At 42.0% G+C, this 19,402-nt stretch overlaps 1 protein-coding gene across 1 annotated transcript in view; it reads left to right on the top strand.

Moving 5' to 3' along the window:
• MTX2 (metaxin 2) overlaps positions 1-19,402 on the top strand; it is an 81,014-nt gene that overhangs the window by 20,846 nt on the left and 40,766 nt on the right. Inside the window, exon 3 of the mRNA XM_073646884.1 lies at positions 5,217-5,263. Within this exon, the coding sequence (XP_073502985.1) occupies positions 5,217-5,263 (47 nt within the window). The remainder of the gene's footprint in view (positions 1-5,216; positions 5,264-19,402) is intronic.

Below are 19,402 nucleotides of genomic sequence, written 5' to 3'. Positions count from 1 at the left end.
TAAAAAGGGGTTATAACAGAATTAAAGGAGTATAGATACAGTGCCTACAAGTAGTATTCAACCCCCTGCAGATTTAGCTGGTTGACACATGCGGAATTAACTTGGTATTGTGACATTTGTTCTGTAGATCAGCCTGGAAGTGGGAAATGCACTGCAGCAAATTTTTTTTTTTTTTTTTTAAAACGTTAAAAGTTAATTCAGAGTGTCATTTATTATTCAACCCCTCAAACCACAAGAATTCTGTTTGGTCCCCCTAAAGTATTAAGAAGTAGTTTAGGCACCAAGAATAATGAGCTTCACATGTGTGGATTAAAGATCTCTTTTGCCAGCCTTTTCTGACTATTTAAGACCCTCCCCAAACTTGTGAACAGCACTCAGACATGGTCAACATGGGAAAGACAAACGAGCATTCCAAGGCCATCAGAGACAAGATCGTGGCGGGTCACAAGGCTGGCAAGGGGTACAAAACCCTTTCCAAGGAGTTGGGCCTACCTGTCTCCACTGTTGGGAGCATCATCCGTAAGTGGAAGGCTTATGGAACTACTGTTAGCCTTCCATGGCCTGGACAGCCTTTGAAAGTGTCTTCCCGTGCCGAGGCCAGGCTTGTCCGAAGAGTCAAGGCTAACCCAAGGACAACAAGGAAGGAGCTCCGGGAAGATCTCATGGCAGTGGGGACATTGGTTTCAGTCAATACCATAAGTAACGTACTCCACCGCAATGGTCTCCGTTCCAGACGAGCCCGTAAGGTACCTTTACTTTCAAAGCGTCATGTCAAGGCTCGTCTACAGTTTGCTCATGATCACTTGGAGGACTCTGAGACAGACTGGTTCAGGGTTCTATGGTCTGATGAGACCAAGATCGAGATCTTTGGTGCCAACCACACACGTGACGTTTGGAGACTGGATGGCACTGCATACGACCCCAAGAATACCATCCCTACAGTCAGGCATGGTGGTGGCAGCATCATGCTGTGGGGCTGTTTCTCAGCCAAGGGGCCTGGCCATCTGGTCCGCATCCATGGGAAGATGGATAGCCCGGCCTACCTGGAGATTTTGGCCAAGCACCTCCGCTCCTCCATCAAGGATCTTAAGATGGGTCGTAATTTCATCTTCCAACAAGACAACGACCCAAAGCACACAGCCAAGAAAACCAAGGCCTGGTTCAAGAGGGAAAAAGTCAAGGTGTTGGAGTGGCCTAGTCAGTCTCCTGACCTTAACCCAATTGAAAACTTGTGGAAGGAGCTCAAGAATACAGTCCACATGAGACACCCAAAGAACCTAGATAACTTGGAGAAGATCTGCATGGAGGAGTGGGCCAAGATAACTCCACAGACCTGTGCCGGCTTGATCAGGTCTTATAAAAGACGATTATTAGCTGTAATTGCAAACAAGGGTTATTCCACAAAATATTAAACATAGAGGTTGTATAATAATTGACCCACACTTTTATGTTTAAAATTTAATAAAATTCAACTGAGCAACATAACTTTTTGGTTTGTAAGATTTATGCTTCTGTTCATAAAACCTTCTCTCGTTTGCAGTTTGAAGGCTCTAACTTATTTGCATCTTATCAAACCAGCTAAATCTGCAGGGAGTTGAATACTACTTGTAGGCACTGTATATATTACTTACTATTTTGAATAATGTCCCCCTATACCGGGTCTATGACTACATGTGTTTCTAAACTGAAGCTGAATTAAAAGGTATTTTTCGCACTAAATTAGGCTATTACCCGCTCTCTCATTATTGCACTGCCGGCTGTTGCGAGAACCGCTAATGGCAAACACAATATGGCGCTGATGTGAGTCCTGGTGTGCCGAGCTCTGCGCTTGCCAGTTAATTATCAGTATACTGGGGATATATCTGAGCGCCGCCTTGCAAAATCTCTCTGAAAAAAAAAAAGGTAACAGTCTGTTATTGAGTCGGTAACGTGGCTGCCAACGGCTATATAAAATAATACTGAGGCAGGTAGAGTTGGCATGGTTACTGCAGGAAAAAAAAAAAGCTGAGCCAGCATATATTGGAAGTGTCATGGTTAATGGAAAAGCGGTGGAGGGGCTGATAAAGAAGGAGCTGTTAAAATACACAGGCTGGAGTGGTCCTTGCTCCCCTCCGCAGCTCTTCATATATCATCAGATTACATTATTGCCCACATTTGGTGAACTGCAGCCCGCTACCATTGTCAAAAGGCTGCAAAGTAATGAAGACTAATACATGGCAGCCTATGGTCTTTTAGGCAAGGATTTTTTATTGCAGTGATTCCGTCATCCCTCTTTTGTCTGTGTAGCTTGATCTCACGCGTGCAATATCAGCTGTATATGCACAGTACAGTATACTCTGGCCTAGCCTGTATAAGGTTGTTTCTATTTACCACTCTTATGTCTCTATATTATTTGGATAATCTGTTTTTCATCCTCTTCTTCTCTCCTGCCTCCTCTGCACCTAAGTGACGATCAGCAGGAGCACGTTCTCCGCTATTGTGTGCTGCAGAGAGCCTGATTTACATAATCGCTCGCTTGTCATGGGAGGGGCGACGTTCCTAATTCTGCTAAAACGATTCTACGGAATAGATGTGGAGGTCAAACGATACATGAAAAATAGAGATCTGGAGGTTTTTGCTACATTGCCTTTTAAATCATTGTGCATTTTTTTTTAATAAACTGAAGCACAGTAATGTGATAAGATGCAGCCGGTGACAAGACTCTTTGTATATGAGGAGAGCAGAATTAGCTCTGATGGGGTAGAACGAGCGGGGCAGTGCGGATGTTCAGGCATCACTGTTATTATGACATATCTGTATGGCCTGAATGCTCTGCCCACATAGTCCTGCACACCGCCCCATAGATATAGTCGTTTCACAAGTGGAAATTCATACAGAGCCATCAGAAATTGTCATAATAAGTGAGGATCAGACTACGCAGACTTTGTTTGTAGTCTGCTACCACGGAAACCTATACGTAAACAAAGGCGCTCTGGACACAAAATATTGGGGATATCTTTAATTAAGGCTATTTGCAAAGTCGCCTTTTCTTTCTTTTTCCCTGCACTAGTTGTAGAAGGCTTATTATATGGCCACATGGTGGATATACAAATTATTCACACCCCTCTTAATATGCCAGGCTTTTGTCATGTTAAAAAAAAAAATCCTATCAAGAAGAATAATTGTAGAACTTTTTCCACCTTTATTGTCATGGAAAGGCAAAAGGGGAGAGCCCCATTATGTGATCCCTCTCTAACAGGCAATAAAAGTTAACTTTTATTGATTGATAATAAATTAGAAACAGGGTATGCATATTGTAATATTAAAATGATGTCCCAAATCTGCCTATAATGAAATGAGCGTACAAGAAGCTGCTTATGAATAACAGATGATGGCACCCCAGGGTGTCACCTTTATTTGGCAGAACAGGACATTTGTATTAGAGCTCTTGTCCCCCCAACGTGTTTCACTGCAGATACGGCATCATCAGGGAATGGGACTGTAGTGTTATGGACAACAGAGGCACGGGAGCGCTTTAGACACTTCATATAATAAGATTAGACCGTTTACCTAACCCCAATTTAGGCTACAAGTGCTTCACAACTCCTGTGTACAGTGCCTTTTTCAGGTCACGCACTGGTTTCCAATTGGATTCAGGCCTGGGCTCTGTCTGTACCATTCCAAAATTTGATCTTTTTTTGCTGAGGCCATTTTTTCGTTGATTTTGGAGGTATGCTTAGGGTCATTGTCATGCTGAAAGGTTAAATTCCTCCTCAACTTCAGCTTTTCAACAGAGGCCTGAAGGTTTTGTTGCAAAATTGTGTTTTGGAACTGTTCATAGTTTCTTCCTGGACTAAAGTCCCAGTTCCAAATGCTGGAAAAAAAACAGCCCCAAAGCATAATGCTGCCTCCACCATGCTTCACCATGGGTATGATGTTCTTTTGGTGATACACAATGTTGGCTTTTCGCCAAACATATCTTTTAGAATTATGGCCAAAAGGTTCAATTTTGGTTTTATCGGACTATAAAACGTTTTCCCACATGCTTTGGCAGACTTGATGTATGCTTTAGCAAAACCAAGCCGCTCTTGAATGTTTTTCTTTATAAGAAAAGGCTTCTGTGTTGCCTCCCTACCCCACAGGCCAAATATAAGAAGAACATAGGAGATTATTGTCAAATGCAGTACACAAACAGTACTTGCCAGACATTCATGCAGCTCCTTTAATGTTGCTGTAGGCCTCTTGGCAGTCTCCAGGACCATTTTTCTTCTTGTCTTTTCATCAATTTTTGTGGGATCTCTAGTTCTAGGTAATGTGATAATTTAAGTAGTCTTCACAGTGATCCATGGATTATTTAATGCCTTGGAAAAAAAATTTGTACCCTTCTCCTGACTGCTAATTTTTAACAATGAGATTCCTTTGCTGTGTTGTAAGCTGTTTACAGACCATGGCTTTTGCTGTAAAATGCAACTGAGAAAATGTCAGTAAAATCCAAATAGAACAGCTAAACTTTATATGAGGTTAATTAGAATCAGTGTAAATGATGGCACCAGTGCACTGTCTACTATTTAAATGAGTTTAAATTTGATTGACTAATTTAGAACACAACCACATCCCCAGTTATAAGAGGGTGTTCACACTTAGGCAACCATGTTATTTTACTTTTTGTTTTTTCTTTTCTCCTCAGTATGCTATCATGTTTATTGTTTGGGTCCGGCTTTTGGGACACCCTCTGACTGTGAGAATGAAGGGTCTGCAGTGCTGCATCTCATTCAAAGCTTGTCGTGCACAGCGGCACCACCAGCCTCTGACTGTTCAGGAGTGTGCCTGATTGCCCTGTTCTCTTAATGGGGTCGTGCTGCCATATTTTGCACAGTAGTTGGATTGGGTGCTACCGTGCAGATACACTCCGTTAACGGATTACAGCTGTAGAGAAACACTAACCTATGAACTCTATAATGTCCATTTGCTCTGATAGGCCAATTTTGCTTTTTTGGTTAAGGGGGTTTGCTTTGGTACCATTGGTGTCTGAAATATGCAGGTTCTATCACTGGCATTATTTTCATTTTTCTGTCCCCATAACGTAACAGAAATACGAAATAATAGCACAGATGTGAATAACGCCTCAGATACATGAAACTGCTGACATGCGGAATATATCCATTTTCATAAATCATCAAAAAGTCACCCCAGTTCCATATATGCTCCTGTTAACATGGCTGTTTTGTCTTCCTCAGGTGAACAGGTTCTGCTGTCTGACAATGCGTCTTGTCTCGCTGTCCAGGTAATGATTTATTCTTGAAATCAGAGTTCTTCTGCACTACCTTGTTAAAAATCTGCAGCTGTGACCTCCACCCTCCCCTTGTTTCAGATTTGTAGCCAAATCGAACCCCTCACTTCATGAGCTCCACAAAGACAATTTCATCTTGCTACCTAGGTCATCTGCTGGGGTGAAACCATTCACTGGTCTTGACCTGACTACAGACGTCTCATCCTCTTAGGTCCATACATTATTTCCAAAGTTAGGCAACGCTGCAGGTCTAGAATCATCCATATTTAATATGAGAACATTTAACTCTTTATTGTGCTCAGCCTCCGCTGTGTATAAAGCCCTCATCGGTGGTTTGCTGCTGAGCTAGTTGTCTGTGGTGTGCTCATCAACTTCTCCTCAATCAAACTTCTAGGCTTAATGGTCTTCAGCCCTGTAGGACTCATGGGATGGCCATTAGCCTTCCATTCCCCAATGTTCACGGCCTTATTTAGTTTAGTCTGAGTTCATTTTATCCTGAGGTCATCCTTTAACTGAGACAGCAGTGAGCAGAGCAGGCAAAATCCATATAAGTGTATTTTAAGCTAAGGCGTAGACTCTTACTTGTGATCGTCTTCACCGTGTAGAGAATTATCAATATTTCAGAAGTGTCTATCACTAAAAAACCACAGGCTCTAGAGAAATTGCTATTAAACCACATTGGCTGTGAACCAAGTCTGCAATTGTTAGGTCTCGCTATCGCTGGCCATTCACACAAGTTGGGTAAACTTTGGGATTTGTGTCGGAGGTAAGAGGGCAGGTATATGTCTGATCCCTTGTTTCTACAGGAGATAAGTTGATGCCACAGGGGCCTGGCACCTCTCCTCAATTAAATATACATGTACACTCGATAGAGTTGGTTAGAAATGATTCTGACAGCCTAGTCCATTGGCCACCTCAGTAATCTGTGGCCACAAGATGGGAGCCATGAGAACCGCCTCTTAGCTGACGGCATCCGCGGATCTTCTTTTGATTAGCTGGGCTGGAACGACATCATCACGGCGGCATGAGGCTTATGTGACGTTGCGCCTGGTCGGCTGATCTAAAGAAGAGACGTGGATGATGTTAGGTAAAAAATGGTTCTCATGGCTCCAATCCAGTGGCCAAAGAAAAATAAAGTGGCCAATGGACTGGGTCATGCAAATAAATTTGCACCAACTTTGACAATCGATCGAGCCGAAAGCTATGTCATGTGTTTGTCTAACTTGAGAAGGAAGAAATTTGGTCACAGTCCATATGCAATGTCTTAACTTAAAGCTGGTGGGACCTCAATGCAAAATCTAAAACAGGGCCTCCAACCATCACTAGTCTTTGTTAGCATTGATTGTCTCATAAGAGCCAAAAGGACTTTTGGGTGCCCCTACCCTCTAAGGCCTGGGTACAGCTTCAACCCCTACACCCACTATAGTTTCAAACACTGAACATATGTATGGTAATTTATAAAGCTATTAAAACCTCTCTTATACACGCTATTAAATTGCTACATGTACAGATGTGTCCGCCTTTATAAGGATTGTCCAAGAGAAGGAAAAAACTATAGACTGGCAGCAATACATATAATATAGTTAAAAACTACGTACTCACTCTTTCACTTGTCTTCAGCATCACACCCCTGATGCTCCACTTTTCCATAATCTTTACCTTGACTACAGATGTCACAGCTCGTAGACCCACACATGACCGCTGCATCCAATCACTGGCTTCAGTGGTATCTTGCCATATGCTGCTTATGTCTGTGATTGGCTGCAGTGGTATATGGGGCTGTCATGTCTGCAGCCAATGTAATCCGTATTCTAGCGGGAAGCTTCGGGGACATGGATAGGAGGATGAGTATTGTTACATTTATTGCTGCCCTTTTTTACTTAATGAAAGTTAAGAAAGTTGTTATATAATTTGTCATAATCACAATTCAAAACAATCTTTTGCCGTCCAGTAAAAAAAAAAAAAAAAAAAAAAAAAAAGTTCCTGATAAAGGGGAGCTCCAGGTGCTGGATGGTGACAAATATCATCTGTTATTCAACATAACAAATCCAGTTAAAAAAAGTATGCATCATTATAAAGGAAAATAGGAGTATGAGAGCATAGAAAATCCCGTCTCCTGTTTGATCCCTGTGGATTGTTGTAGATTAGATGTCTATTGTGCTCAAATGATAATGAGATTTTGGCTTTGGTAAAATGTGAGGCAAACCTATTATTTACAACACAATTACATTTTTCTGAAAAAACCCCATTTGTTAAAGTTATCTACTGTACTTGATTCTTCATCTGATAATCGGGCGTTTCACAGTACATATGGCTGATTAGACCTTGTTGGTGCTTTCGTTGAGGAGGTTATAGAAGTGTTTGACAAAACTGTAGTCTACCTTGGGTGGCCGATTTTTATTTTTGTCTATGGTTAAGTTCTTTGTAACTCTATCCTTTAAGTTAGGTCATCAATATCAAATCAGTAGGGGTCCAACACCTGTCATTCCCAACCTGGCTTGGACTAGCCCACATGAGAACAGGAGAATCCTCCGGTGGGCCACCATCCTCGTATATGAGCCGTACTTGGCACAATATACTTGAATCACTATGTACCAAGGCGCCATCTTATTCATTTAATAATTTACCCAGTTCATTGTTATGTACATTTGTGATTGAGGATAATGTCTCATTTGCATTTAGTTAAAAAGTGGGGCCCTGGAGTTGGTTACTGGTGGGCCCTTGGCTCCCCAGTCCGTAACCCAATAATCAGCTGTTTTCATGTCCGCGTGGCCGCCTGAAATAAACAGTGTATGGAGCCCGCACACCACAACTCTGTACGCTGGGTAGTGGCCATTCTAGGGTACTGCACCCATTAAAATAAACGGGACCTGAGCTGCTGTAACCGAGAATGATCACTATGCAGCTCATGGAGCTGTGGTATCCCAGCTTTATAAGCTGTTTGCTTGGATTCTACAAAAAGCTGATAGGTTGGGGTCCGACAGTCGGCATTCCCACCAATCTGATATTGATGACCTTTCCTAAGCATCGTAGTCCTGGACAGACTATTTAAATTTCAACAAGCTTTTTGGTTAAAATTGTCAGTTTTGATCAACTTTAGTTGAATGTACATGACCACCTTTACATTTGTTTCAAGCTAGACCCATTAGGCAAAAAAAAAAATCATAATGCTACATGATTAGAATATAGGACAAGAATTAAAAAATTGTAGGAACAAGAAATGAAAATAAGGTGCTATTTTTACCCTACAGCCTTTTTGGAGGCAGAAAGTATAGACCTTTCTGCACTGGTTGAGAAGATCAGCTAAGCATCAATACTCACTAATCGCATGCCTCGCCATAGCTCCTGGGTCGGCCGTACATTAGTAGGGGGTCTTTAAGGCAGTCCTACTGGTGGTCCCCATTATTGCACATGCGCTCTATATTAGGACAACGTATAGATAGCAGCCGTCCTTTTTCCATTTTCTCCAGGTTACTATCTGTAGTAACCTGATACAGTTTCTTCCTCCAACTACAGCTCTGGTACTTTATCTGTCAGTCCAATGATAAATTAAACTGTGTGTGTGTATTGAATCGGCATTCTTTAGTTTAATAAGCCTCGCTGACAGCTGATAGTAGCCATGGTTATATGTGGTCACTTTATGAAAATATCAGATTCAAATAGCCTCAAAGGATTTTTATAGGAAGTTCATTAAATACAGATTCAGACTGTGGATTGTGCATATTTTTGATCTATAAAGATATCTAACAAATGACAGTAGTGTAGAGATATCAGCTTATAGTGCAGCTCGCTGCAGAATACAAAGCAGCATAACCTTATCTGAAGTCAAAGCTTCCGAACTTTCAATAGGAAAAATCATGGCTTGAATACTGTGTGCCGAATAAACGAATAAATATATACCGTCTGTAGTGTATATGGTACCAGTCACGGATACTCTGTGGTGAGAGCAATGTTGGGCACTAAATCAAAAAAATGTATGACCACGCTTCATGACGTTTAATAATTTTTAAAAAATTTTTTGCAATTGAAATGTATTTGTAACATTGTGTACATTTGACTTACACGGTGGCTACCTATCCTAGGTGGTACTAGCGAGATTCCTTTTTTTTCTTCTGGGAAAGAGATAATTTGCGTACTTCTCTCCCATGAAGCATTGCTTTTAAGACTCTATAAGCTGGTCTCTTTTAAGGAAAACCAATGCTTCCCCCACATTGTGAAATAAAAAATAAAACCACCCAACAACTTAAAATGTCAGGGCAGTTTGCATATAATTCTGCAATGCGGTTCGAAAAGTGCCGCTGCCCAGAGTCGGTGCCCAGTTGTCAGAGATGCACACTCCCCACAGAAAAGCAGAGAGAGTTTATTACCACCTCTGTTATTCTGATTGCTGTACACATAGTGCTGAACTAGTGCTGTGCATACAGTGTAGGAAGCACTGGCAGCGCTTCCAACTCCAGTCCCTGCGATCAGTAGTGCATGCAGAAGGCTGAATTTGCCCTGTAACTGAGGCTAATACCAGCCCCAGTTACAGGGATCATATTCAATGAAAATATTTATTTAAATGTTGAAATACCCCTCCACAGGTCTTTTATTTACCCTATTAGGGCACGATATGTGAAAGCCACCGCCAGTCCGAATTGCTGTTTGTAGCCCTAGCCATGTTGAAAACAAAATCCTCTGTGTGTCCCAAACATAAAAATATTTGCCACAGGAAGGGGAACACAATCTAAAGTGTATTTTAGTGGTCCTTTGTGGACGTAAAAAAGTATATATATTTTACAAAGAAAAAAATAGAAACCTATTTATAAAATAGAAAAAGTACAGAAAAAATTTGACAAATTATTTGAACAACCACGTGGCAAGAAAAATTTTTAAAACTGTTAAAACCACATGTACAAAATAAAGCAAAAATATGCTTGGTTGTGAACGGGGAACAATAGCCCAGTCTTGAACTGGTCAATGCCAAGTAAATGTGGCATATGATGACTGATACATTAGTTTTATAGATTCAGTTTGAGTCTCATACTCATTTATGTTTTTAGCCAGAAGAACATTCATAAAGTCAGTAGGCAAAAGCTGGGATGGATCATTGTGAATAACAGAATATCAATTATTACCAAAGACAAACAAGACCAACGTAAAAAAAATAAAATAAAATACTAGAGCCAAGGATTTAATGCCAGGAAATTACATGGTTATAAAGTCAAGTACACATGGGTGTATTATGAGCTGTTAGGGAGTTTAGGATGGTTTCTGGAGGAATCATGGGATAAGGAGTTTTTGACTTTTCCTTTTTCACTTATGCTTTATAATTACCTTTTTGCCTTGTCATTTTCCCTTACTATAAATGAGAATTTCAGAAACTTCTCTCTGAGACCTGTAAAGGTTGCTATCTGTACCCTCTATCCGAATTTAAAGCAGTGGTAGAATACCTTTGACAGTAAAATGATGAGTGTTCACCATTATCAAACACTCATGACTCGCAATGGTGCATATGAGTTGCTGGACATCCATAGTATACGTATCTTATGATTGCATGAGCAGAGTTGTCCATGGCCATATTCTGCAGTCAGCCTGTCAATGTATGAGATAGCCGATGGCATAACAGTACCTTCTTCTTGGCTGGAAAGCAATTTTCAGATAGAGCTAGAAGAACTTTCACATCTATGTCTGAATGTGATTAACTCAACTTGTGTTCTAGGCTAGGTGTTTCAAGGCTCATCAATCACGAATTTCTCCTCAAAAAAAAAAAAAAAAAAAAAATCACAGATGCTGAAATGTTCTGTTTTCCTACATTAATATGGACGTATGTATAATTTAGAACCCAGTGTAATTGACTGTGAACCTTGACTTGTGTAGGGCATCCTCTGTACCTGCAGTAAATTTCCAGATTTTTACGCTGTGAGTGCGACCATGTGTCAGAGGCCTCAGATGAAATTACAGCAAAATGAATAGTATCTTCATTTATCTTCTGCACCTCCCCTGTGCTACAAGTGAATTTACTCCTTCTAAATCGTGCACCAATTATATTATATCATTACTGAAGTGTTCAGCGCTGGCACAAAATAAATTGTTTCTCAAACTTAACTTGACTTTCCTATAAATTCAATTCACAGGTATAAACAGAAATTATTTTGCTGAAAATCGACTCAAACATAATTAAGACCCCCCTTTCTGTGAGAAACTATAGATGCCACAATTACCTTAATTGAATTAAATGCTTTTGTATATCATGGGGAAAAAAGGATTTTGATATATTATGAAGTTTGACATCGCCAGTGATAAATAATTTACCAATAGACAGCAAGCAGCTATGTACTGTCAGACTGTGTATGTGCAGTGTGTATGTTTATATGTGTGTAAATTATGTATATACTGTATAATATAATATAATATAATATAATATAACAGACATAAATTCCTTGCACGATGCAGACGTTGCTGCTGCTTCATATAACACCACAATAGCTGCAGCTCTAGACTCGATCGCCCCTCTCACACACACCACACCTCGCACATTCAACAGGCAACCCTGGCACACTAAACTTACCAAAGAACTGCGCCGGGCCTCCAGGGTTGCGGAGCGGAGATGGAAAAGGTCTCACTCCATCGAGCACTTCATCGCATTCAAGCAATCCCTCACTAATTTCAAGTCCGCACTCACTACAGCAAAACAAACCTACTTCTCATCTCTCATATCCTCCCTATCTCACAACCCTAAACAGCTATTTAACACTTTCAACTCTCTCCTTCGTCCCCCAGCACCTCCTCCCTCTTCTCTCATCTCAGCCGACGACTTTGCCTCATTCTTCAAACAGAAGATTGACACCATCAGACAAAACTTTGGCCTAAAGTCCACACAACCCCTCCTCATATCTACTCAACCCTCCTCCTCCAAACCCCACTTCTCCACCATTACAGAAGGTCAAGTCTCCTCTTTACTCTCCAAATCACACCTCACCACCTGCGAACTTGACCCAATCCCATCCCACCTCATCACTAACCTCAACTCAGTCTTCATCCCAACCCTAACCCACCTCTTCAATCTATCACTAACAACCGGAGTCTTCCCCTCATGTTTCAAACATGCCGCAATCACACCCATCCTCAAAAAGCCCTCCCTTGACCCTTCCTTTCTGACCAGCTACCGCCCCATATCACTCCTCCCCTTTGCCTCAAAACTTCTAGAACAACATGTCCACCTTGAACTGTCCTCCCACCTCTCCTCCTGCTCCCTCTTCGACCGTCTACAATCTGGCTTCCGATCGCATCACTCGACTGAAACTGCCCTGACCAAAGTCACCAACGACCTACTAAATGCCAAATCCAAGCGACACTACTCCATCCTCCTCCTTCTGGACCTGTCATCTGCCTTTGACACAGTGGACCATTCCCTCTTACTCCAGATTCTCTCATCTCTTGGCATCACGGACTTGGCTCTATCTTGGATCTCCTCATACTTAACAGACAGGACATTCAGCGTCTCCCACTCACGCACCACCTCCTCATCTCGCCCCCTATCTGTCGGTGTCCCCCAAGGTTCAGTTCTAGGACCTCTGCTCTTCTCCATCTACACCTTCGGCCTGGGACAGCTCATAGAGTCTCACGGCTTTCAGTATCACCTCTATGCTGACGACACACAGATCTACCTCTCTGGACCCGATATCTCCTCCCTACTAACCAGAATCCCACAATGTCTGTCCGCCATCTCATCCTTCTTCTCCGACAGGTTTCTAAAACTCAACATGGATAAAACAGAGTTCATCATCTTTCCACCCTCTCATTCACATCCCCCATCCGACCTATCCATCAACGTCAATGGCTGTTCACTCTCCCCAGTCCCACAAGCTCGCTGCCTTGGGGTAACCCTGGACTCTGATCTCTCCTTCAAGCCACATATTCAAGCCCTTTCCACCTCCTGCCGACTCCAACTCAAAAACATCTCCCGGATCCGTGCATTCCTCAGCAAAGACTCTGCAAAAACACTAGTGCATGCCCTCATCATATCCCGCCTCGACTACTGCAACCTCCTGCTCCGTGGCATCCCTTCCAACACTCTTGCACCTCTCCAATCTATCCTAAACTCTGCTGCTCGACTAATCCACCTGTCCCCCCGCTATTCCCCGGCCTCTCCTCTCTGTCAATCCCTTCACTGGCTCCCTATTGCCCAGAGAATTCAGTTCAAAACTCTAACCATGGCATACAAAGCCATCCACAACCTGTCTCCCCCATACATCTGTGACCTAGTCTCCCGGTACTTACCTGCACGCAACCTCCGATCCTCACAAGATCTCCTGCTCTACTCCCCTCTTATCTCCTCCTCCCACAATCGTATACAAGATTTCTCCCGTGCTTCCCCCCTACTCTAGAACTCTCTACCCCAACATATCAGACTCTCGCCGACCGTGGAAACCTTCAAAAGGAACCTGAAGACCCACCTCTTCCGACAAGCCTACAACCTGCAGTAACCACCGCTGCACGACCAGCTCTACCCCCACCTACTGTATCCTCACCCATCCCTTGTAGACTGTGAGCCCTCGCGGGCAGGGTCCTCGCTCGTCCTGTACCAGTCGCTGACTCGTTTTGTTAAGATTATGTAAATGCTTTTGTTGTGTATATTCCTATCACATGTAAAGCGCCATGGAATAAATGGCGCTATAATAATAAATAATAATAATAATAATAATAATATTATAGCTGTGATATTTTGTGATACTGCAAAGTAAGAATACTTTCATAGAAGTGCTGGTAGTTTATTTTTATGAATTGCTAAAATGTAAAAAGTTTGAACAATTAAATAATGTAAATCAAATCAATATTGGGTGTGACAGTCTCTTGCCTTCAAAACAGCCTCAATTATTCTAAGTACACTTGCAACATTTTTTTTCCACACCTGCCTAAAACTTTTGCATAGTACTTTGTGTTTGTATGTATATATCTAATATATATATAATTGTCTTATCCCGTCTGTCTGTCCGTCCATCTGTCCAGGAAATCCCGCGTCGCTGATTGGTCCGGCCGCGGCCAATCAGCAATGCAGGATTTCAGAACAAGATGGCGGCCGTGAGCGGCTCATCTACCGCACGGAGGTCAGCGGCGATGCAGCCGGGAGATCACCCTCACACGCTCACACTCACCCTCACACGCTCACACTCACCCTCAGACGCGCTCACCTCCATATGCTCACCCTGTGCTAGCCGGTCATCTCCCGGTTGCTTGCAGCAGAAGTACCCCGACTGGCGGGCTCGCTCCCCAGTCCTCCAAAATTCATTAGGGGCCCCTGGGTGATACATTGGGGGGTTAATTTAAAGTAGTGCACAACCAGATTCTAACGCATCGGGTATTCTAGAATATGTATGCGGCCGACCGGGCGCAATCAGCAGAGCGTTGTTTAAATTTGGCCGCAATATCGGTGATTGGTCACGGCCGCCGCCCACGGCCAATCAGCGAACCGTGTTAGTGAGGACCGGAGAGCGTGTTTAAGTTTGGCGCCAAAATCGCTGATTACTTGCGACCGCGACCAATCAGCAGAGCGGTGTTTAAATTTTGCGCCAATATCGCTGATTGGTCGCGGCCGGCGGTTGCAACAAATCAGCAGAGCGGGGCTTAAATTTGGCGCCAAAATCGCTGAATGGTCGCGGCCGGCGACCGCGACCAATCAGCGAATCTTATTAGTGAGGACCTTGGAGCTACGCTGCCTGTGCTCGCAGCAGAAGTATCCCGACCGGCGGCGCCGCTTCCCGGTCCTCCCTTCACACTTGCCGTCGGGAGATCAGCGGCCCTAGGCGCTGATCTCCTGACGCTAGCCGCATGGAGGGCGGGTCGGGGTCCTGCCGCTGCTAGCACCGGTCATCTCCCGGCTGCATCGCCGCTGACCTCCGTGCGGCAGATGAGCCGCTAACGGCCACCATCTTTTTCTGAAATCCCGCGTCGCTGATTGGCCGCGGCCGGACCAATCAGCGACGTGGGATTTCCTGGACAGAAAGACAGACTGGATAAGACAATTATATATATATATATATATATATATATATATATATATATATATATATATATATATATATATATATATATATATATATATATATATATATATATATATATATATATATATATATATATATATATATATATATATATATATATATATATAATATATAAATACAGTTATATGAAATAGTTTGGGCACCCCTATTAATCTTAAGCTTAATGTTTTATAAAAATTGGTGTTTTTGCAACAGCTATTTCAGTTTGATATATGTAATAACTGTTGGACACAGTAATGTTTCTGCCTTGAAATGAGGTTTATTGTACTAACAGAAAATGTGCAATCTGCATTCAAACAAAATTTAACAGGTGCATAAGTATGGGCACCTCACCAGAAAAGTGACATTAATATTTAGTAGATCCTCTAGTCGCTTCCTGTAGCTTTTAATGAGTTCCTGGATCCTGGATGAAGGTATTTTTGACCATTCCTCTTTACAAAACAATTCCAGTTCAGTTAAGTTTGATGGTCGCCGAGCATGGACAGCCCTCTTCAAATGATCCCACAGATGTTCAATGATATTCAGGTCTGGGGACTGGGATGGCCATTCCAGAACATTGTAATTGTTCCTCTGCATGAATGCCTGAGTAGATTTGGAGCGGTGTTTAGGATCATTGTCTTGCTGAAAGATCCATCCCCTGCGTAACTTCAACTTTGTCACTGATTCTTGAACATTATTGTGAAGAATCTGCTGATACTGAGTGGAATCCATGCGTCCCTCAACTTTAACAAGATTCCTGGTGCCGGCATTGGCCACACAGCCCCAAAGCATGATGGAACCTCCACCAAATTTTACTGTGGGTAGCAAGTGTTTTTCTTGGAATGCGGTGTTTTTTTGCTGCCATGCATAACGCCTTTTTGTATGACCAAACAACTCAAACTTGGTTTCATCAGTCCACAGGACCTTCTTCCAAAAAGAAATTGGCTTCTCCAAATGTGCTTTTGCATACCTCAGCCGACTGTTTGTGGCGTGCTTGCAGAAACTGCTTCTTTCGCATCACTCTCCCATACAGCTTCTCCTTGTGCAAAGTGTGTTGTATAGTTGACCGATGCACAGTGACACCATCTGCAGCAAGTTGATGCTGCAGCTGTCTGGAGGTGGTCTGAGGATTGTCCTTGACTGATCTCGCCATTCTTCTTCTCTGCCTTTCTGATGTTTTTCTTGGCCTGCCACTTCTGACCTTAACAAGAACTGTCCCTGTGTTCTTCCATTTCCTTACTATGTTCCTCACAGTGGAAACTGACAGGTTAAATCTCTGAGATAGCTTTTTGTATCCTTCCCCTGAACAACTATGTTGAATAATCTTTGTTTTCAGATCTCAGATCATTTGACAGTTGTTTTGAGGAGCACATGATGCCACTCTTCAGAGGATATTCAAACAGGAGAACAACTTGCAAGTGGCCACTTTAAGTAGCTTTTCTCATGATTGCATACACCTGGCTATGAAGTTCAAAGCTCAATGAGGTTACAAAACAAAAAAAAAGTGCTTTAGTAAGTCAGTAAAAAGTAGGTAGGAGTATTTAAAACAAGAAAATGATAAGGGTGCCCATACTTATGCAACTGTCAAATTTTGTTTGAAAAGTAAACAATGGTGCAGCGGTCTCAGGGAGCGCCAAAGGAATACTGGACAATTTAATAGATGGCAACCGACTTTTATTCTTCCTCCAATACCACTGCCACAACGCGTTTCAACGGTCTAAGCCGTCTTCATCAGGTGGGGTGATGAAGACGGCTTAGACCGTTGAAACGCGTTGTGGCAGTGGTATTGGAGGAAGAATAAAAGTCGGTTGCCATCTATTAAATTGTCCAGTATTCCTTTGGCGCTCCCTGAGACCGCTGCACCATTGTTTACTTGTGAAATATCTCCATACGGAGCCAAAGCGGCAGGAGCAGCCTGGTCTATTTGGATGTTTGAGGACCTGCGGTTATCCAGCCACCGGGTTAAACTACTGAGGACCTGCGGTGACTTGGTATCTGGTCCAGCAGGATCGTGTGACCACTTGAGGAGCACGGAGTTGCGAGGCAAACACCGACAGGACGGTACTACAAATAGAGGTGACCCGGAGCCTCATTAATCACACGCTTAATCTTGGTTGTGTAGACGTACACAACCATCACAGGTGAGTGTACTGGCACTTTTTAAATTAATTAAATAGCCCTGTGAGTCTACACATGCGCCCTTTCTTTTCTTTTCACAAATTTTGTTTGAATGCAGATTGCACATTTTCTGTTAGTACAATAAACCTTATTTCAAGGCAGAAACATTACTGTGTCCAACAGTTATTACATATATCAAACTGAAATAGCTGTTGCAAAAACACCAATTGTTATAAAACATTAAGCTTAAGATTAATAGGGGTGCCCAAACTTTTTCATATAACTGTGTGTATGTATATATATATATATTTATTTATTAGAGAGAGATATATGTACAGTACAGACCAAAAGTTTGGACACAACTTTTCATTTAAAGATTTTTCTGTATTTTCATGACTATGAAAATTGTACATTCACACTGAAGGCGTCAAAACTATGAATTAACACATGTGGAATTATATACTTTTTCTTGGCATTCTCTTGAAGCTCATCAAGAGAATGCCAAGAGTGTGCAAAGCCGTTATCAAAGCAAAAGGTGGCTACTTTGAAGAACCTAGAATATAAGACATATTTTCAGTTGTTTCACACTTTTTTGTTAAGTATATAATTCCACATGTGTTAATTCATAGTTTTGATGCCTTCAGTGTGAATGTACAATTTTCATAGCCATGAAAATACAGAAAAATCTTTAAATGAGAAGTTGTGTCCAAACTTTTGGTCTGTACTGTATATATATGTATAGAGAGAGATATATGTATGTGTGTATATATATGTGTGTATATATATGTGTGTGTGTATATATATATATATATATATATATATATATATATATATATATATATATATATATATATATATATATATAATGAGAGAGAGAGAGATATATATGTATCTCTATTATACACTCATATATAAGCTAATTTCATTGAAATTACCGTTCTCTTGAAAAGACCATGTTTCTATGCAATTCTAGGTGGTCACCTCAAATAGGCTTCACAGTATGTGTTAAAGGGAATCCGTCAGCAGTTTTTTTGCTATGTAATTTGAGAGCAGCTTGATGCAGGGGTAGACACACTGAGACCCTGCCAACACCTCTGATTTGCAGTTTCCGATGTATAGAAAGTTGCTAATCAGTGGTGGGGGCATGTCCTGTAGTACTAATCTCCTGCTGATAAAATACTGATTTTATTGAAAAAGCAACACACAGACCAGTAAGTTATACATCGCTAGAATCAGGGTCTCTGATCCTATGTCACGCTGCTCTCACCCCTACATAATGCTGTTCTCAGATGGGGGTAGCAAAAACCTAAAGACAGATTCGCTTTAATAAATAATGACCTATAGAAAGTTCTGTTGGAGTTTTCTCATCCCAGACAATCCCTTTGATATAAGAGCTGAAGCTTCTGGTTACCAAGACTCCCATCAAACAGCTAATTTTGCTGTTCTTCATCTATTGATCATCTTGTGGAAGGCCAACCAATGTCGTACATGGGCATGGGAGCCACTGTTATTTTAACTCCTCTCCTCTGTGGCTCATAGTATGGGGAAAGGGGTCTTAAGAAAGTTCTATGATGTCCATATGCTGGAATAGAGCATGTAGACAGGGTTATTATGATGGTACCCCTCTCAGGCACTATGAAATGATGACCTGCTTCAACCATTGGAATGAGATTTTCATGCTGTTTCTTTAATTCAAGGTAAATTATTTCAAGTTTTTTTTTTTCTGAAATCGTAACATCGCCTATCCAACTTACCAGGGGAAGGAGTTGTTGAAGACAAACAGGTGCTGCACAGTTTACTTACCAGGGGACGGGGTTCTGGAAGACAGAAATGGGTACTGCAGAGTTTACTTACCAGGGGAAGGCGTTCTGGAAGACAGAAATGGGTGCTGCAGAGTTTACTTACCAGGGGAAGGGGTTCTGGAAGACAGAAACGGGTGCTGCATAGTTTACTTACCAGGGGAAGGGGTTCTGGAAGACAGAAACAGAGG

Source organism: Phyllobates terribilis, unplaced genomic scaffold (assembly GCF_046119375.1).
Source record: "Phyllobates terribilis strain yellow unplaced genomic scaffold, ASM4611937v1 Scaffold_9__5_contigs__length_417890890, whole genome shotgun sequence".
Taxonomy (NCBI): Eukaryota; Metazoa; Chordata; class Amphibia; order Anura; family Dendrobatidae; genus Phyllobates; species Phyllobates terribilis.
Note: the sequence above shows the minus strand (reverse complement) of the source record. Positions and strands in the feature narration are given on the sequence as shown.